The 22442-nt window shown below is 38.6% G+C and overlaps 1 protein-coding gene across 1 annotated transcript in view; it reads right to left on the bottom strand.

The window, feature by feature from the left end:
- Positions 1 to 22442, bottom strand: part of nlk2 (nemo-like kinase, type 2) — a 60814-nt gene that overhangs the window by 25154 nt on the left and 13218 nt on the right. Inside the window, exons 2-3 of the mRNA XM_056756907.1 lie at positions 7327 to 7456; positions 7063 to 7118 (exon numbers count right to left, since the gene is read on the bottom strand). Of these exons, the coding sequence (XP_056612885.1) occupies positions 7063 to 7118; positions 7327 to 7456 (186 nt within the window). The remainder of the gene's footprint in view (positions 1 to 7062; positions 7119 to 7326; positions 7457 to 22442) is intronic.

Genomic DNA, 22442 nt, shown 5'->3' with positions numbered 1-22442 from the left:
ATGTTGCCGTCTTGTGAGGCGAATCGTTCTATATTTTCATAAAGCTGAACGTCATTTTTAATAATATTAGCCATGCTGTACAGCCTCAGCACACGTCCCGATCTTCTTCTTGTAGTATTTTGCGGCCGATGGCATACCAGCTTTTGGTGCCTTTAGCGCCACCACCAGAAAGGGAGTGTTGTGCCACTGCCGCTTTTTTGGAATTATGTGTTTTGGGAACTCTTAGACAGGTTGAGCCCATATACTCCCATTATATGAAGCCCATAGGGTGGCTGATTTACCAAAATAAATCTTCTTTATTGTTCTACTCAACTACAAATGTGACCTACTGCACGGATGACCTGGGGGTGAGTAAATAAACAGCAAAATATTTTTTTCGGGGGAACTATCCCTTTAAGAGCACATTTTGCATTCCACAGAAACCTCCAACCTGTCATTTTGATAGCTTTAGGACAACGTATATGCCATTTAACGCAAACATACACAAACCCACCTGCAAGCACGCACCCGGCTCACGTTGACCTTGCACACAGATCGTACACACAGAAAGGGAGGCTACGCCATGGATGTGGCCGAACATGGCTTTCACAAAGTTGTCTCGCGTAATTGAAAGGTGTAAACGCTGCCAGATGCAGATGGTGAGAGGCGTATTTCACAGCTTTGCTGGGTGCTAATTGACCTGCTCTGAGACCTGGGGGATCCGCTAATTCTGCTGCTACAGTCTTTTCAGTAATTAAACCCAGCGCACCTTGCTTCTGTCAGCCCATTGGCCATCATAGCCTTTTATCTTTCACATCCTGAACTTCCTGCCTCAGCAACAGACCCTAGATCACATTTGGGACTCCTGCACGGCACGCACGAAAGCGAAAGACAAAAAAAACCTGGCAGCAAAAGGGCAACATACCTTTTCCACCGTCGCCCGTATGGTAACAAAACAGAAAAAGGTGTATCCAAAGAAGCCATGCAAGTTCTGTCACTGGAGATGAAAACAAATGATGCCTAATTTTATTGTCATTTCAAAAAATCCAGCACACTCACCCTCCAAGCACGAAAGCATACTGCATTTGGGACGAAACTTCTTCTGCCTATGGCACACATGCACAGAAAACACCCATTGCAAATGCCTAAGCTAATACTCATAGTCTCATTGGAATCTGGATATATTGTATAAGCACCTTGAAATGTCAGTGCACTAAGGGCACTGATACTTGTCTGCAGTGATGGGTGACGTGTGGCTTTGTGGTTACAGATCTGGGACAGGTGTGTAAAAGAGGTCATAGGTTGAAATCACACAAATGAAATCTAAAAGCTGTCACCACAGTGATTTTTTTTAAAGAGACTTGAAGGAAAAGTTCATCTTTTATGAAAATATATACGTTACTGCAACAAAAATATTTTTTCTTCACAATAAAAGTCGTACAGCGCTAAATAGGATAAATAAAAAGTCATGTGACTCAGGTTCGACTTCGAAGGAAAATAAACTATTCCTACTTTAGTAATAATTATTTAATTTATTAAAATACACACCACCTACAATATGCTACAAAGTCTGCAGAACACAAATAAAAATAAATGTAAATACAGTAAACAAGCTTTTTGGCTGAACTGGTCCCTTAGAGGACCAGTTTTTATTTGAAATTTTTGTTAACAAAATGTGACTTTGGAACCTTAATCGATGAATATGTTTTAAGTTTTGCGATTTGTTGTTTTGTTTTGCATTTCCCCGCCACCATACAATAGTATCCCAGAACTGTTTGGTTACAAACTTTCTTCCAAATATCTTTCTTTGTGTTCAATTGAACAAAGAAACAAATACAGGTTTGGAAACTAAGTGGCCATAACCCTAAGTTTCTGCATATCTGTAAATCTCATGTTAATCTTGAGTACTTACACAATAGTATCACACCCTTCAAATATCCATAGAGTCTTTAGTTTGATCACATTTATAAAAGACATATAAAGCTGTACGATTATTTCCAAAAACCTACGACGTGTGCAGGGGGGATGGGGGACAGAACTAAAGCACGTGCGCACCCATTGCCAACAAAACAAACATTTGACTCAGTTTCACTTTCCGCGTGTGGTTCATGTCCGACATCTTTTAGCTCTGGAGTCACACGCCATCTATTAGTTTACCCCTTTATATATCATCCATTACTAAAATGCCGTGAACAAACATATACACCTCAACTTCTCTCACTATTGCAAGAGAAACGAGCTGCAGGCCCACAGCACAGCCAATCTTGACGAAGCGCAGCCAATCTTGACGGTAAGCAGGTCTTCCTATCACTCGTCGGTTGATGTGCGGGCGTGCTTTTCCGGGAGAATAGTCCAATAAGGGACTAACAACAGTTGTTACGAAACAGATTTTCATGTTCGAAAAAAACTTGTAGGATCGCTTGGGTAGTGTATCGAGCACAAAAATACTACTTCATACGTCCAATTAATTTCTTGACAAGTTAACCATGTCAAGCATAAGAAGACTGCACATTTAAAATTGCATTGAAGATAGAATGCATGAAACACCGTTGCATGCCACCTTTAATAAAACTCACACAACCTAGCCACTCTAGCTAAACACAACAAGCAACACAGCGAAACAGTATTGAGTCTGTGGACAAAAAGATTTTCTTGACATGCCACTGAGAAATCCACATCCTCTAAAGAGAGCAACCTCGCGACAAGCCTATCAAAGACGGAGAATGTGAAATTAAGAAGCTCGACTTGTGTTGAGAGAAGGTTGCTTCACTTGACTTTCTGAGTTGACTTAACAATTGATGCATAATAGGTCATGCGAGCAGCTTACTCAGAATCTTTGGCACCTAGTGACTGAAGCCAAGCATAACCATTCTTGCTATAAATAGACTGTTAAGACTGCGCCGAGATCCACTCGCTCTGTGAAAGAGGTCGCAGTGAACGTGCAGAGTTCTGAGAAAAAAATGTTTCCTCTGTGAAACTAGAGGTGATGTGACAGAGCCACGACACAAATGAAGGGGCAACTTTCCTGTCTGTGTTTGTGTGAGCAATCAGAGCTCAAGTATAAGAATGAAAGAGTTTCGAATGGAACCGACTCTTGCTCCATCGTGACACGCTTGTGTTCTAACGTTCCAACAATCTAACATTACAGATTTTTTGGGGTTTTAATTCTGATGGTATTTCTGAAAAATCAGACAATAATAGGCAGTTTTAAGGCTCATTTGTGGAGGTAGCTTAAAAAACGTTTAGCTTGAAGTCTTTCCCCTTTTGATTGTCGATGTATGTAATTTGATTGTACGATAATTTGACTCAAGACGTCGAGCGTAATTCTAAGTGCATCGTTAAGTGACCAAGTGAAAAACGTCATAGTTACATCCGGCGCACATAGCATCCATAGGGAACCGAGCTGGCTGAGACAAAACGCATAAGAGACAGATTCTATTGTTTAGATCAGCCATCCTCATAAGGCGGACCGCGGGCCGGTTGCGGACCTTTGCTTCGTTCCATCCTGACCGCAAGACATAGCCTTATAAACCATTTAAAACATTTGATTATTTCGGTTGTTTAAATTGAGCCGCACGTCTACACAACGGAGAATCACATCACACATACATGAACATTTATGTAATTGACCTTTTGCCGCTATATCCTCTAATATAGAGTCTTTAGGCCAGCCTAAAGACTCATCAGCTAGCATTAATTAAGATTTCAATTTTTAAAATGGCATTATTCAATCAATATTGAAGATTTTGTTGATATATATTTTCACAGAATATTCTTTCTGTAGGATGAATTTGTGTAGAAAACAGTAAAAAGACTTTTGCTGGGTTTTTCACAAGCAGATAGCAACAGAGGAAAGCAAGCACATCTCATCCCAGGGGACTCGGCTATGACACAAATACTTGAGAACAGACGTACCCACACACATACTGTGTCAAAGAAACACCTACTTATTGACCATCCTGTGTATTTTTATACTGGAAAAATTATCTGAGAAACTTTATCTTCATAAACAAATCTTATATCCAATCCCTGTGGAATTGGTTAATAAGCACAGTTTTTTAAGCACAGGCGGGGCATACTAATATTTTGATTTGCTTTTTTTGATTTGCTGCTTGTTACTCTACAGAGAATTTGATTGGACAAAAGACGTGAAGTGCATGATGAGTCATAAATATTTTACGAGCTGAAAATTTGAATGCACTTGTTAAACGAGCTTTTAGTTGATCTTAAGAAGTACGATAGCACTAAGCCAACAAGGACTAAAAGCCTCTCTAATTTCTCTCTAATTTTAATCTTATGAGGCCTTTAATTAGAAGACACCAACACCACAAAGAAAAATCTTCTGAAAGCCCTAAAAACGTAACCATAAGGGGCGCGCAGAGAAACAAAGTAATGGTGGAAAATGTGTTCATAACAAAAACAATGACTGATTATCCAAAACTCTTCCCGCAGGCGTCTGGTAAAATGCAATGCATATAAAATGGCAGCGCGAGCAGTCAGATGAAGAAATAACAGCCATTATGACAAGGAGCATCGAGCACAATTCACACATCAGTCACTCAAAAAGACACCATTCAGCAAAAGATATAATTAGACTAGAATCACAGCCGCCGCGCTCTACGAAATAACCTTTCTGAACAGGTCCAGCGAGACCCCCGGGCTCCCGAGCATGGATTTTGTATTAACATATTATTAGACAGATCTGCACTTTGTTTGGGAATGTGTGTGTGTAAGCGCACATGTTAAGAAACACAAATTTTATGCATGCTTAAGGAAACCAAGGCCTCTCTATAATATAAGGCTCAATACGCTAAGGCGACGACCACAAGGAATGCACTGATCTTTTCTTTCTTAATCCATTCAAATGAGAGCACATAGTTTCTCCTGTGCAATGAGAAAGCGGGAAGATATGAGTCTCTGTTTAATCTGTTGAGAAAATAAATATGTAAAGCAGAACAAAGATAGCGGCAACAGGGGGAACATTATCATGTGGGATATGAATTTTTGTCTCTGCACCTGTGTGTGTAAAAGCTTAATTGCATATTATACAGGCAGACTTTAAATGTAAACAAACCTAAAAAAAAATTCATAAAACTGCTATAAAAATTATATAAAGAATTACACAAGTGCAGGTGGAATCCGCAGGCTTATTTCCCATTTATGACGCTAATTTTAGGGAAATGCAACGGCACATTAAACACACTACATTGTACTGTATGTCTCTCAGTGTTCTCGAAGCCAAAATAATTATTGTTAAGATGTTGTAAAACGTATGTTGCTTGGCACGTATGATCTCTATTTTCTGGATTAACTCGCCACACGCTATTTGCTAATTCCCTGTTTCTTTCATACAATTCCAAACACAGTGAAATGAAAGCCCAATCCAGACCACAGCACGCGGTCACGCTGCATAAGAAATGCAAAAAATTCAAAGCGCTGGATAAATCTCCCGGCTAATTAACACAAAGGCTTTTTGTTCCTGATTTTGAAAAAGCTAAAATTCCAGCTAATTTAGGAGGACGAGTGTCCAGCTCCGGATCATAAAACACACTCGGTATTTGAAAGATCTTCAAAAAAAAATTGGAAAGTGGCTTACAGAGAGTGCATATCGGGTGACCGGCTGAGAGCGGCAAAAGGGTAAAGCGTGTAATTCCACTGATTAAATTATACACCGAATTATTAAGATGCTAGGGATGCCTTTAGTGTCATGCCGACCACATGTAGGAAATATCCAAGTGGCGTTTGTAAATGAGGCTTTAAGAGTACGATGTCAGCTTGTTTTAACATCCATCTGTAATATTACATTCCACTAGAACAAAAACCATTAGGCAATGGAAAGAGAAACGGAGAATAGCAAACAAGGCAAAGCGGTTAAGTGGCCCTCCATTCACCCTGTACCTGTGATAACCAGAGAGCAAGCATCCTGAATGATAAGACCAGACTCCTAGAAAACTGCTGCCACAAAAACACTTACGTACAGCACGCCATGAGCTCTCAAACAATAATTTTCAGCTTGATCCTACTTTAGCAACCAAAGAGAGAAGAATATGGCAGCAACTTAAAACAAGCCCTAAACCAAGACCTGAATTGCCCCTTCAGCACTGGGGCTCTGTAATCTATAAGGTATTGTTTCTACTGCCGCTTGCAATTTTCAAGGCATTTTTGAGCTGGGCAGAAATTTGTCTCGGCAGAATTGCCTCAGATTGAAAAAGATGTTCAAAAGAGTCACGGTCGTATTTTTTCCGTTTGTACAATGGTTATGATCAGACATGGGTGAAATTATTTTATAATTTACTCACTCTCATGTCATTCCAAACCTGTGTGACATTCTTTCTTCTGGAGAACATGAAAGATGATATGTTAAATAATGTTGGTAGCCAAACATCACTGGACCCCATTGACTTCCAGTGTACGGTAACAAATCCACTACTTTGTCTTTAAAATGTCTTTCATGTTACAATCAGTCATATGTAGGTTTCAAATGACACAAATCTGTCATGACATCATTTTTATATTTGGGTGAACAATTCCTATGTCCCCAGCAAAAACAAGACACTTGGGGTGCAATAAATACACGACCATTTCAACTAATAACGGTGCTAAATTAGTTCTTTGACACATGTGCCAGAAGTGACTTTCTATGTCAATTTATAGAAGTATGAAAAAATACACTAAAACATTTAGTATAATTCATTCTTGATTAAAGAATTAAAAAAGTAATACATTTTTAAAGCTGGAGACTAATGCCTTAGGTCAAATCGAAGCCATTAACTTTCTTTTAATCAATCTGTTTAAAATATCCATCTTCATCAATCTTACATCAAAGCGTAAGACACACTGTCTTCATGTAGGTTTCGGGGCGGGAAGAAGTAGGGAACACCCACTTTTCACAAGTCACATGCTTTATAATAACATGGGTTGGTCATAAACACTAACCATCTAACAGTATCGCTAATTTCTTTACGAGTGCATCACTATAAACAGCCCTATCCAGTTTCACTGCATTAGCAGGGTAACAACACAAACAATAAGAGATTTATCTTTTTGACAGCTGCTGGTAGAGTATTTCTCAGTTTAGGATACATTTCCTCGAAGTAGTCAATGTGTGGAGGTTGAAGAATATCCAGAGCTGACAGCACCTGCAGAGGAACAAAGACACAGTGGCATAGGTCAGCTGTGACGGCAGTGAACGTGGGCCCTGTCACCAGCCTTCACATGACATTGTTTCCCAGACACCAGCAGCCCGGGGAGAGCCAGCGAGGGGGCTCCGGCTGACGGCACCATGGGGACGGCACGTACATAGCGAGAGTTAGATAACACTGAAGTAAGGGGAGAGATGGGGCTCACATTATCGTGTTTGAAGAAACAGAGCATCTTCAGCTCACGGAAAACCCTCTTGCAGGAGACGAGGTTTTGGAAGACGTTGGGCATCTTTTTAAGGGCCACCCGTTTGCCATCTCTGGGGTCTGTCACCGACCTGAGGAAAAAAGATGAGGGATTAGTGATAAGGCTTGAAGAAGTTTGACTAAATACTCTTTTATGAATGTGAAACTCTTTCATCAGTAGCAATATAGATTAAAAATATATGTATATTTTTACTTTTTCGAAGATAAAAACAAATCCTAACACTAATTATCAATTAATAAATGTATTTATTATTAATTTATGTATTTGATAAATTGAAAACAATATGAAAATATTATACATTTATAATATAAAATATAAAAGAATGTAATCCATAAACTTTATAATATCTTAAAACATTGCTCATACATCAATCAAGCCGTAAAATAAGGGAAACTATGAACCTCTATATGAGATCTTTTATTGCACCAGCAAAATTACCATAAACATCACAAATATTCAATATGCTTTGCTCTGATAAATGAGTGTTTTTATACTTCCATCAAAAAATAAAGAAGCGAGAGATGATCTGTTGATAAAAAGGCAAATGCTAAAGAACCTGCAGTAACTGATGTTAATGTGAACAATTTTGTCATCCTTTTTATGAGAAGCTCAATTTGACCTTACTGAAAGATGCCAATTGATATAAAGTGCCTCTTGTTCTCTTTCTCTGACACGAGCGCATCCTCCATCGCAATGTTAAACACATAACACAAATGTAGCTATCATTTCTACAGCAGAGTTATTTCAACATGCCGCTGTGCACCGCCACACCTGTGTGCCTTTCAGTTTTATGCATCGACTAAAATAAACCCATAAATGATTTTCGCGTTCATGATTGGATTGGTTAACATTAATGACTCAGAAATGCAGCTTGTTTTCATTCACAGAAAACGTCAAATGCAAAAGCATCTCATTTCAAATAAAGAGATATGAATACATTTAAAGTTGTAGCAAGACCCTAAATAACAAATAAATAAATGCAGTCCATTATTACACAGGCTATAGTAAGGCACCATAAGACCAGACACAATATATATACCATATGTACTGGCCTTATTAGACTATTAGGGGTTTTCTCCTTTTATGTACCCTGCATACAGGCTTGGAACAACATGACTATGAATTAACTATTCAACACACTTAAGCTTTTCTCCGACACAAAATGCTCAAGCTGTTTTTTGTCTCACAATAAATTGTCTCAACCTAAACCTCAGAGGTACAATAACTGTGCACAAATAAGTGTGTCCCTATACACTACATTTGAAACAGTATGGAACATTCCCAGTGAAAAACAAATCACGCTCACGCAAACCCGTACTAATGTTTTATCTCACTACAGATTGAAACAGCCATCACAGCGTAACACAGCTGTACAACATTCTGAAGATACTACAATATTACTAAGTGTTGAAAAAAATCACGCACAGTCATGTAGAGCCATTGTCTACAAGAGAGAGTCTGATACAGAAAATAATTTCATTCTAATTCATTTAATCACTGGTGTCACAAATGTCCTATAAAAATCAAATTTATGTGTGTAGTACGTCCTGTAAACATGATCTACATGAGAAAGAGACTATATAACTACATCCTGATACAAGGAACGAGAAGTGCCGGCTCTGTTTTCTGTGTACGTGAGTAAAGAAATAGCAACCCACCACAGGAATGAAGAGGAACGGAGAAGCGACTGAAATATATTAAGCATTAAAAAATGAATGAGGTGTTTATTCGGGGTATGAGGAGAACATTGATCGACAAAATGAATGATTAACAGAAGGGAAGGTCTCTGGAGCCTGAACCATCACACGCACAAACACTCTCAGACACACTGCCGGGTCCAAGCATGTGATTCATGAGCTGGATTAGACAACAGCGAGAGAGAAAGATAGAGAGAGAGAGAGAGAGAGATATAGAGAGGGAGAGAGAATGAGAGAGAAAGAGAGAGAGAGAATGAGAGAGAATGAGAGAGAAAGGGAGAGAAAGGGAGAGAGAGAGAGAGCGAGAGAGAGAGAGAGAGAGAGAGAGAATGAGAGAGAATGAGAGAGAGAGAATGAGAGAGAAAGGGAGAGAGAGAGAGAGAGAGAGAGAGAGAGAGAGAGAGAGAGAGAGAGAAAGAGAGCAAGAGAGGGAGGGAGGGAGGGAGGGAGAGAGAGCGCGAGAGAGAGATAGAGGGAGAGATTTTTCTTTGATTAAAAGGCTTACACTGAAATACTAAACACTGTCATCTCTCCTCAGTGTCAAAACAAGGGGCGAAGGCAGGAAATGAAGACAAAGTTTCTTGAGAAATAGAGCAAAAAAAAGAAAAGACAGATTTGTATAGATGAACACACTGAATGAAATTGAGACAAACAAAGCAATAGAGTTGACGAAACCGCTAGGCATCCTATAGGGCCAGTGCTGGATTTCAATGTGTTAATCAGGAAACAAATATCAAAACATCGTTGTTTACAACTCTTCTGCTTTAGAAAATCACTGTAACAATATGACTGTATTGTGATATCAAATGCCTTTAAACTTACAGTTGGTTAATTTTGTGTGCTTTGGCCAGTGCATACAAATATTGACATAATTATAATATTTTCATATTATTATAAAAGTATTATTTATACAATATTATCAAGAAATATTATCATTATCAATAATATATCTGTAAGATGGTTTTAAATATCATAGTTATTGTCAATACCCGTTTGATGTATATTAAAGTATATTTAAACATTTCTATAAGTAAATTGAACATTGTTATTGCACATTCAATAAAAGTTCGAATTTTTAACAGTAAATATTGCATAAACACCGCAAAGCTATTAAAACATTGCTACGTATAAGCGCCCTGACATGTCCGATAAAATGAAGTAACCTTGAGTCAGGACAATCTGTTTGTCCAACCAATGAAACACAATGGGAGTGTATGGGAAACCTCTCCTTAAAAGCGTTCATGTTCAATATTTTCATTTTTCAATGTTTAACAAAATTCATATTTGTATAAAAACAATTCAATTCCATTTTTTTTTTTTATGTAGATTATTCTTGGATTATTGACTGTTTAGAGAGCGACAAGAGTGAAGTGCATGGGGGAATTGTAATTTAACTCATTAAAGCCATGTCAGCAGGTCTGCTGCAACCCCCCTCTCCCGCTGTCTCCAGGTGCCAGAAAACGACAACACGGCCACGTGAGCCCGTCTGACGCCTGCACCCGAGCTCCCCCGGCAACTCTTCAGAACACGGACACACATAAAGCACTTCCTGGAGATAGCAGAACAAGACATCTAAAATAGACAGATCTCCCTCTTGTTCTCCTTCCGTCTCTCCTTTTCCACTTTTAATCACTGGCTATTCACAGATGAGAAGCTTTTGAAAGGAGAACGATTACCTAAGTACTTCAAACATGTTTTTTTTCTTTCTTTAAAGATCACATGCAAATGTACTCTATAAAAATATCCCTTTTTAACATCTTGTTTTACTTGAGTGAGGGTTGATTTAAAGGGCTCATCGGATGAACATTTTCAACAAGTTGGCATGATTTATTAGGGTCTTAATGAAAACATATTTTGCTCAAAAACACTCAACGGTTGTGTAAACGACACACTTTTTGCCTTGTCAAATACACCTATACTCAGAGCTATGTGCACGGTTAACCGCGGTTACCACTAAATCCTGATGAAACCGAGCTGGCTGCGAGGTTGAGTCGCTTATAACGTGCATGTAAAAAAGCAACACCCGTCAAACATGATCATTATAAATATACTTTATTATCATGAAAATACCTGAGGAGGCTTGAGGATCAGTGATAAAAACATGCTATTTCCTAGAACTACTAGAACTACTGTTCGATGTCTTCTTCTGCAGTGCGTATTTGGAGTTTCTTCACGAGAGCGCCCTCTGGCTTTCGGATGCACTACCATTTTACCCTATTTCACTCACAAACTGTGCATACATCACGTGACGTATATTTTCGGTTAATCGGGCAGATGTCTACTGACAGCAACCCGTTTTGGTATATATATATCCGTAAATGCTAATGAGTTATTGTGCAGCCACCCCACCTCCATCCGGCTGACTGAACCTGATTTTCTTCTTGAAGAATAATGCTGTCTGAGTTATAATACCACGCATACTACGTATACACATAATGTTTTGCAGCTCCAAAAAGTCCATCCATCCATCAAAGAACAGCTCCGTGGTCTTCACAAAGATCCGCTGCAGGAGAACAAGAGGCTTGTTTTTCCGGCAAATGACGCAGGCGCGTCGTTACTTCCTTTGACGAAAACGGCATTTTTCGTTTTCAGCCAACACAAACACCGCCTGCTCTGGACGGGAGCTTTCGTGACCATCATTTAGTGGAAAAACAAGCCACTCGTTCACCTGCAGTGGATGTTAGACATGTTCAATAATAGCGTTGTCAATATGAATATTTCTCTAAAACAAACGCATCGATTCACTTCAGAAGACCTTTGTTACCCCCCCCCATTCATTCCCATTTAGGGGCAATTCCGGCGTTATCAACTTTCAGTCAAAACTATTTTACAAAAAATGTTTACTCACGACTTTTCTATTTTAAAAGAATGAAAAAATTAATGCGTTATGGATGTGACAAAAAAGTGTTTAAGAGCAATTAAGTATTTCTGTGAATGAAAATGTGCCATCAGAAGCATACACAATCAATTTAAATTTGCCCCCTACCAAAAATAGTTTCCAAGTTGCATTTGTCATCAGCATGTACATTGACCAACAAACTAATAGTCCATCCCCTGTGCAATTATACAATTACATTGTTTTCATGTAAACACCAACTTGCGAACTTGATCTACGATATTATAAAATAACTTCTTGGATGCAAGCTCAAGGTGAAAAGTGAACTTTCTCAAAGCAAAAAAATACTGTTGAGAAAAAACTCAGTGCTGTAAAAACGTCTTGATTGAGCGAATCATCTCATGAATACTACAAGAGCTGAATTCTTGTCTCAACGGATATTGATTCTCCTCGGCTAATTCATGCAGATCTGTATCACAGACAAATTGCCCCGTTTTGTATCAATATAATAACAGTCAGTGCAAACAACAACAGGCTGATGAAAATCTCGCCCGAAGCACGGGAAGGCAAGCCATGTCACAAGTTGTACTTAAACGGCCTGGGCCGATTCTCGCTGGAGCGTATCTCATGATAAAATGCCAATCAGAAGTATTTCTTTGAGGATGAATGTTTGAATTTGTGCAAAACCTATAGAGATCAGCCTGTAATCTAAGGCCAGCCAGTCTTTAAACATGCCATTGTCTGGCTGTATATCAATATGGTCGATGTTGAATGATTAAAGAATCGTCTATATTTTGGAAACCCAACAAGATTTCAGGGCGCTGGCAAACACACAGTGAGGATGTATTTTCGAAGCGGACAAACATGCAGGGCTTCAAGACAACAAATACAGTCTTTCAACCAATTCAGAGAAGAAAAACGTTCTGCTTTTTTCCACTGTAGCTGACGAGATTGTCTTCTAAGTGTTTGGTAAATTGCTCAGCGCTTTGCGAGCGTGAAGGCACACAGCACACTGCTGACAGCCCTGGAGTCTATACTGTGATTGTAAAATTTTTCTCTCAAAACAAAACCCGTTCGGAAAACAGAAGTCTCTGTTCTGTGCACTCAGAACGGCACTTCAGATTTCTGCGCAAGTCAATGAAATGGTGGGTCGAGACCCAAAAATGACTCATAAGTCTGTTTTGAAGGGTCGCTCGCAGACCGCAGAAAAAAACGCTGAATGCCAATTATAAAAACATGGGCAAATTCAGGACAGTACAACAAATAAGCCTATCATCCACTTGCAAAAAAAGGGTAAATTCCAGTACAAACATTCTCTTCCTGAAAAATGTATACTTATGACACTGGTGCATAGTTATGACAGGAAAATGAAGAGGCTAGTTAACATTTATTTTGGTTGACATCAAAGGCTGCGTGTCAAATTGAATTCTATGGTATTTTTCCACAAATTCATCTGCCACTTGGTAAAAGTCAAAGAACTTGCCAATTTGAAGAGTTTGCGTGATGTTCTCTCATCCCAGAAAACCACAAACAAAACCGTATTAACATAGCCTAAAATACATTAAATGTGGGTTAACTAGCAACAAAGCTAAATCTGGTTTAATGTCAACCACAATGTGTTCATGTGGTGAATTATTGGCTGTTGAGCGCATGAAAAACAAGCATGTACAATAAACAGTTTTGGGTCGGCACCTAAAGACGGCATAAAATCAAAATTAAAAAATTATATATTTTTTAAGGAATATTGTAGTGTTGTAAGTAACTTATCTATACACTTCTTCTTTTTGATTAATGCATCCTCATAATCTTTAATCAAAAACGTTGACCTCCTCCCTCAAATAGACCTCTCTTTACTTTCGGTCACAAGGGCAGGGCACCAATAACTGACTGACCGCAAACTTGCATTCAAATCTGCCTCAATTTTGCTAGCAACGGCCAACTTTCAACGATCCAATCAGTTCTCGATGGACGAAATCAAGTAGCCACATTACTCGGATATACGTCATGATACGAAACACTTGAAGAACACAGTACTGGCGTCTACACAGACCAAAGCAGCAGAAAAATAATTATACAAAAACATAATGCATAAAGATCCAAAATTGATTAACCAGAGACAGTTGGAAATACACTAAATATACATTTTAGATTTAGATTTTGATAAAAAAAACAATAAACCACATCCTTATTCCCACCCATAACTGAAACTGATAGACAGTTTTCAAGATATGTTTTTCATTTGGTAAAACAAAGATGGCCACATAATGGACTGACCTGCCTTAAATGGACTTGAATAAAGTCAAAATCAAGATCATAATTTACAGCTTATTTAATAGCATCAATAATTAATGGCCTGTCGAAAGTGAGTTTCGAAAGATGACAGGAGCTCTTAGCACATTAGAATTCATGAGCACCAATTTTATGTGGAACTAGACATTGTTGATCTAAGACAAATTTATTTGAGATCAGTGAATGATTTGAAAATCTGCTTTTTAACCTCCGGGGAGGATCCTGTGATTTGAGAGTTTTTGGCAGTGCCACTCAGCTATCCATTCTCAGTTACTTTGATTTTCTAAATTAATCTACACGAGCTGTCCTCTTTCCCGACCCTCTCCACAGATTCTTCTCCTTCCACCTTAAATAACCGCAGTGTCTGATCCGGTAATACACACTTCCTGTCAAAAGGGTGAAGATAGAGACGCTGAGGGCCAGAGCTAAAACCGGCACGTCAGGCTTTGTTCGCGTCAGAGTCGCTACTTACACCGACTGTTTAACACCCCTGGAGATGGGGGGGCAACGAAAGGTTGTTTCTGAATTAGACTAGCAAGGTTCAGCATATGTTTGCATAATGAATCAAAAGCAGATCATGTCAGTTAATCTGAAGGCCCCGCACGCTTCATGCGACACTTCCACAAGACTTTAGAACAAGAAGCCATTGTGAAAGTTCTTTACCTTCGACTTCGTGTTGGTTACAAAACTTTCTTTTGAGCTCCAAAGACAGCAAATAAAGACCAATGTAAAAAGAGAATAGCAATTTAATCGGACATTAAACCCTTTGCTTGAATGTACTGTAAAGTATCTATATAGTTCGATAAACATGCAAATTTAATAAAATCATTTAAAAATGAAATCTTGTTTAACCATTTAAATGTTCCACCGTAAGGTTTTAATTTCAAATTGACATTTACACTTCCATTCAAAAAAGTGCAGATATTAGACTGAATATATATTTAAGTCTGTTTGTGAAATATATAGGGAAAGATTGTCTTTCATTCACCTTAAAAACACAAAATGCAAAAAATGTAGGAATTATAAAATCAACCTGTACTTTATGAAACAAATTAAACTTCTATTAAAATTTATATTATTATGCATTAGGCGTGGGACGGTATGAGATTTTGACGGATTTCCAAACTCAAAATATTTGGAACAGTAGTAAACATGAACAGTATGTCAGGTTAAATCAGTGCTTCCCCAACATTTTGAAAGCATGGCACCCCTTTCTAGTCTTCTTTTGAATGCATTTCAAGTAATTAAACTTACATGCATCCATCCATACGTACATATATACACATACACTTTGAGGTCGCACAGGTTAAATTAAGGGAGCAAGGTCGCATTTTCTAGCCCGGGCACTCCATCATGCAAATTGCATGAAGATTTTGTAATCTCGTGAGATCTCCTGCCACGTATTTTACAATCCTTATTAAAACGCCTTTCAAATGTCAAGACTACAAGCAGACTGCCTGGAATCCTGAAAATCTTAATCGATGTTGAATAGCCCCACCATCTGTGGCAGAAACCAATGCACCTGTCCCACACTACACAGCTATTTAAATACATGTTTTTAATCGCATATAGTGGCTTCGACCAATCGTTTTCTAGCTGGCAGTAAATTAAGGTCATTGACCCAGTTATTAAAGAAATTAACAGTGTTAGAGAAACATAACAATCTCAGCATGCCCAACAAAGCAGCGCAAAAAAAAAAACGTGCTCATGGTCTCTCTCACTCACACACGCTTTCTTATATCTAATCGGACCATAAATCAGATTAAGCAGGTGATTTTGGTGACATCTTCAAATATTGACGCGAGACGCTCTATCACAGCAAAAATGAGAAGACGGGATTATTGAAGATTCGGAAGCCTCCTCATATTTTATTTACTATCGCAAGCTTCTAAAACGAACTTGAATCAAACGTAACACAGCAAATAATCGTCGCTCTTATTGTAACAGATTTTGAAATGCCTGGCCGTTAGCCCAAACTCTCTTCAGCTCATTTTTGATTTAAAGCGCTTTTACCGAAACAGACAGTAAAGAGGAGGCAGAAAATTATTGAGGGAAGAACAGAGTTCTTTGAATTGTTAGGCAGGGATTCAATTCAATTTGGATTCAGTGACTCACTACTTGTCTCCAAAACGATTCATGAATCAGCAAAAACTCATTCCCAAAACATTTATGAATGTCAGGTTCCGACAAATTGCTTCAAAAGAGCACAAACAATTTTACCACAGAGCAGCAAAATGTCAATTGGGCTGGTATTTGCTGATGAACGCTGTCAACTGATGGCTGTATTCTAGATAGACATTTCACATTTATAATGTAAGGAATACATCAGATCTGGAGACTTACAAAAGATTCTTTAGCTTCACATGTAGCGAGCTCTTTATGGCTCTGGCTTTACAGCTGTTAAGAGAATCAGTGTATTATAGAAGCCCGCGGGGCAACGACAAACAACCGGCTATCTGAAAAAAGCCTCTGATCTCCATCTTAATTCATCTTTTCTCCCTGTTGTGTTCCCAGAGCGCGGTCACCCGGTAGAAAGACATTGCACACAAATTTGTAATGGTATTAGAGCTGTAAATAACAGAAACAATTCACACTACCTTGTTGTTCAAATGAAAAAAGGAAGATCATAATAAAGGGGAGGAAAAAGAGAAAGGGAGAGAATAAAAGGGAAAAAGATAAATAGTTTCTAATCTGCAAAAGGTTAAATGAGCCTATTGACTGCATCTCTCTTGACAAAAGACCAAAGAAATCACACCCTTTAAGAAGAGACTGTAAACGTGGACATCTAGCAGTCACAGATACGTGCTTGAATGAGCACAATACAGAGAACGATACTGTAAAGTCTCCCCGTGTGCCATTATTGCCTACAATGCTGGGAAAAACTATTACCGCGCAAATGATTCTCAGAGAAAAATAATTTAATTGGTTCTCTTGGTTCCTTTCGAAATATGATTTTAGGTAATGGCCATCGAGGTGGAACATTCGATTGAAATGACAAGTCATTCCCTGTGTCACGGCTGCTAAATGACTATTTTAGTTCAAGAACATGTGCCACCCTCACGTAGCTTATATTTTTAACATGTGCTGCAAATGTAAACCTGGGAGTGAAGAATATGGAAATGGCGTTGTTGAAAATGTGTTAACAGTGTCATTTTGAATCCAGATAGAGATGAATGCTAATGTGTCTTTAAATAATTAAAAATAACATGAACAAGGTTCTTCTCAGAAGGTAACCGTATTTTTTTTCAACGACCAAGAAAACAAAAAATGGCTCAAAGCTGCAATGCCTCTCTATCGCCATCTCTGTTCAAGACATACAATTGCAAATGACTTATCTTTACATGGGTTAAAGTCAAAGGACATCAAACTGACAAAAAATAATTTTCGTTTATTTTGAACCTAAAACAGTAAAAGATTGTAGCTTTAAAGGAGATGTTGAAGAATGTAGTTAACTGGCATTGGTTATGAGTCAGTACATTAGAAGTGAATGGGTGCCGATGCTGATCGGCTACCAACTTTCTTCCAAATATCTTATTTTTTGATCAGTGAAAGAAAGAAAGTCACACAGGTTTGAAATGACAAGAGGGTGAGTAAACTATGTCAAAATTTTCATTTTGGGGTGAACGATACATAGAAAACACACCCAGACAAACACACCAGTGCTACTATCGATTAGAGGGAGATGCTGGAGACCCACGGAGAAGATAGCACATAATTGATTATTGTGTGCCCTCTGATTTAGCGACTGAGAAACAAGCAGACAATGGGAGGGCCATTGGAAAAAAGTATCAATTTGAGGGGTTGGTATTAACCGTACGGGGTACATGAAAGCGTTTCTCTAATCCATTCTCACTGTTATTTGTTTTGTTCCTTCCAACCAGAATCAAATATTTTATTTCATCTCCCTTCAAAGCACCCCAGAGGATGAGAAAACAAAGCTTGCGTAGAGCGAGCGAGAGAGGGAGAGCAAGCGAGCATATGCACAGTAGCTCTCTGAGGACATTAAATACAAAAGCGCCAGGGTCCTTCACCGATCCCTGTAGTGTAACTGGTGCAGTTTCACATAGAGCGACTTCACTTTACATTCAGCTAAGCTATTAAATGTACAGAAACTGATCTTACAGGGTGTGCTATGTGTGCCAAATACTTTTTTCCGTCATGACATTTTTGCAAACAGTCATTTTGCAATTGCATTTGATAACATTAGTGGAGCAGACAATGTATACCTCACCTTTAACAAACTTTACTTTTAGCAATGTAGTCGAATTATTCTTTCACATCAAAACTGTCCTCAGCAATTCAGACATTTCCTAAGGTCAACCTGCAACCGCAAGCTTATAAGTGAAACTAGACTGATTCTGATGTACATGCACCTCTGGCTATACTACTCATACATCGAGTATTTGTGCATGTTTGTGGATGAATGTCCCAAGGGTCACAGTCAAGCAGCTGTAACCAGCGGCACTGCTGTGATGTGCTCTGCGCTATCGGTCCCGCATGCCTATGATGGGAGGAACACAAGTGCGCCAAGCCAAGGGCAAGTCCTGCATAACCACCCCCCCCGGCCGCAATAAAACTGTCTCACATTCCATGCAACCCTGCCCCCAACCATACACCGTCCTGCACAACCCCACTCAGCCCCTCAGGTAAACCCGCTCAAATAGGATCAGAGAGCTGGAACATATGGTGACCAATAACAGCATTAATTTGGAGAGAGGGATTATCAGGTTGAAAGAAAGTAGTGGGGGGCGGCAAAAGTAGTCATAACACTCATGAAGGAAAGCTTGAACTGGAGTACAGCTAACTAGCTATGAAAACATGGTTAGTTTATGGTGAATATTTTGAAGAACGTTGGTAACCAAACAATATTGGACCTCCTGTCATTGTATGGACACAAAATCACAGAGACATTTTTCATTATATATTTTTTGTAGAAGAAAGAATCGTATTGTAACACTCCCGTCGGTTCCGAGTTTAGTTTTCCACGTTTTTGCCCCAAGGATGTAATTTCGACACACTCCCTCACCTGTCCCTCGTCATTTTCCATGCACCTGCCCTTCATCAGACTTATTAACCGGACATCAATTATACTCTGCCTGTTCATGTGTTCCTTGTCTAGTCTAAAATGTAACTGGTGTTTGTATTGCTCCTCCATGGTCTTGTGTTTCCTCGTGTTCTATACGTGATACGTGGAGGACTTCATTGTACTGAGCCAACAGGTGAGTTGGGAGAATCGTTCTTTAAAATTGTGCTTCTTGATGGGATGATGATTCCCATTGGAATCTGGCACCCGAGTTCAAGAACAGACCAATGGTTGAGTTTATAGATCTTATCCGGTGGATAATTGCCTCTCGCTTCGGTGTGAATGAGACCATACCAGATAAGATCAATCATCATCCTGCCCCGTCCAAACATGCATTGAGCAACCCAGCTCACCTCACTATAACCCCAAAGTCCTTCATCGGATTTGAAGCCCACTGCCCAGCCACCAGAGCCCGCTGCCCAGCTATTCCTCGATGCGGTCCCGTCCGGCCTTCCAGTGTTCTTCGAGCCGGTCCCATCCGGCCTTCCAGAGTCCCCTGAGGTTGCCGCTGTGGCCATCATCGCCTTGGCTTTGGTGAATGTCTGGGCGGTAGAGACCATTCCCGAAGTTTCACCAGTGCTTCACAAGAAGCCTTCCCAGTGCTCAGTCCCTAATCTTTCTAGTGCTCAGTCCTGAAGCCTTCCCAGTGCTAAGTCAAGAAGCCTTTCCAGTGCGCAGTGCTCCCTCACCAGTCCCTCGTCATTCTCCCTGCACCTGCCCTTCATCAGACTCATTACCCGGACATTATTTATACTCGGCCTGTTCATGTGTTCCTTGTCTAATCTAAAATGTAACTGGTGTTTGTTTTGCTCCTCCATGGCCCTTTTTCCTTGTGTTCTTGTGTAAGTCCCTTACACATAAAGAGGTTGTAAATAACATCAGTGTTAAAACTTCTTTTTGGGTTAGCGTTAGAGTCAAATAATGTCAAAACGTAACATTTCCTGCATTATCGTACCAACAGTTCAACCTATAAATCATTATTTCAAGCTTACTGCTGGGGTAAGGTTTACAACACTGATTTTCAGGAGATTGTATTTGCTCAATAACTGTTTTTGTGCATATTGAACCAATAAATTTACAGATTACAGCTTTAAAAAGAATCAGTCAATGAGAGTCATTCATTTGCAACACAGCTCACACTTCAATGTTTGTTCTTTGTTTCTTCTCAAATGGTGGAAGAATACAGACGTACACAAAATATGTAACGGTGATTAACATGAAACAGTAGTAATTTTTAAAGCTGTAAAATCAATGAAATGTCAATAAAAAATTGTAGTAAATCTGAGTAACTCAATTGTGTCTAGTAGAATTCACCCAAAATATTAAGTTTATATTACAAATATAATTTGTTAATTATTTTTTTTATAAAAAAAACTTAAATTATATGTGAATTTTAGAGAAATTGACTGTTGGATTTTAACCATTTTTCTAAATATGTCCCACTGAAAAAGTCAATATAACGGTTTATTTTTGTGATATATACTAAGCCACATATTTACTTTTTTTACATCGTACAATAACTGTTAACAAAGCCAAACGTCACGTCAATCAATCAAGAACATATTTTTATATAAAACTCATTTGGAATTAGAATTGTTTCCTGAGTCCCAAGCATATATCAAACAGAGCCTGTCAGAGCAGAGACAAAACGCCAAAGGATCACGCTCAGTCTGCTTAATGCTGGAACATTTCAGTGCATCATGGGAAAAAGTAAGAGAGCGAAAGAGACTCCGATAAAAGATGAGTTATCATTGGAGGCTGATTGTGGCTTGTTTGGCAGTGAATCGGCATGGTTAATTTCCAGACTGAGGCCCCCGAGCACTCATTACACCGAGTGCCAGTGAAGATTTGGGCTCTGGTTCTAGCTCTGTCCACGCTCTCAGTGGGTGCGTGTTAGCATGTGCCACAACTGCGAATGAAGGTGTTGAATACTGATAACAGTGACTGAGTCACGCCCTGAGGTGGAGAGCTCGGCAACTTCAGTCCTCTCACTCTCTTTTACACTGATGGCATCATGGGCTTTTTTCTAGAGGACAGCTCACACGCATTCGTCAGCCTGTGCCAACAGTCAGAGGGCATAGTACAAGGAAAGTCATAAACTGATAAAATAGATTAGATTTCAAACGTGGAAGCTAAATCTAAATGAGAGTTCCCATTAGGATGTGGTCTAATGTACATTTTTGTTATTTTCAAGCCCATTAGTTGTGAAGGCAGTTTGTTGACACTAGGTTTATATTGTTTATCATATTGTAGATCACACTATTTTTGCTAGAAATTAAACCAAAAATGTCGGTATTAAACTCGCATGGTTATTTTTTGGATAATCTTGTCCATTAAATGATTTACAAAAAAACGATAAATATTCTGTTACTATTCTCTCTAGTCTCTTTTCAAACCCAAAGTCTTCATAACAAATAAGAGTAAAATAATAAGTCAATATAAATATAATAACAAGTGCTGTCAAACGATTAATTGTGATTAATCGTATCCAAAATAAACGTTTTTGTTTACATAATTTATGTCTGTGTACTGTACTGTGCATATTCATTTTGTATAAGTATTAATTTCGGTATTTTGTATTCATAAAAACATAAAGATTCATGCTATTATTTAATAAAAATAAAAAGTAAAAAAAATAATACATATTTATATATAATTTAAATTATTGGTAAATATAAATAAATACTTGTTAAAATTTCCTAAATTAGTATACATGTGTGTATCTGTTTATGAATACAAAATGAATATGCACAGTACACACATATATATTATGTAAACACAAACTTTTATTCTGGATGCGATTAATCGTGGAACTGCACAAAAATAAGTAATAAGTATAGAATATTTATATATGATAATATTATTTTTTTCTGATATGAAGCAAAATCTCTATAAATTTCCAATCACATTTCTATACAGTCGTATATACCGGCTCTGAATGTGGTCTAATAATGCATCGATGTGCAGACCTGAGGTTTCTTGCTAATTCAATTTTAGGGGATGAGGCGGAAAAATCTGTTCAGATAATAACAATACCCCCAATCAGCCTTTAGAGCCACTTAGAAAGACCAAAACATGCTTTACACAAATGGATCCTATTATCTAGGGAGCTTTGTTGAGGATGGTTCCAGTAATGGCACATGCTGTGGCC

Source organism: Triplophysa dalaica, chromosome 9 (assembly GCF_015846415.1).
Source record: "Triplophysa dalaica isolate WHDGS20190420 chromosome 9, ASM1584641v1, whole genome shotgun sequence".
Lineage (NCBI taxonomy): Eukaryota > Metazoa > Chordata > Actinopteri > Cypriniformes > Nemacheilidae > Triplophysa > Triplophysa dalaica.
Note: the sequence above shows the minus strand (reverse complement) of the source record. Positions and strands in the feature narration are given on the sequence as shown.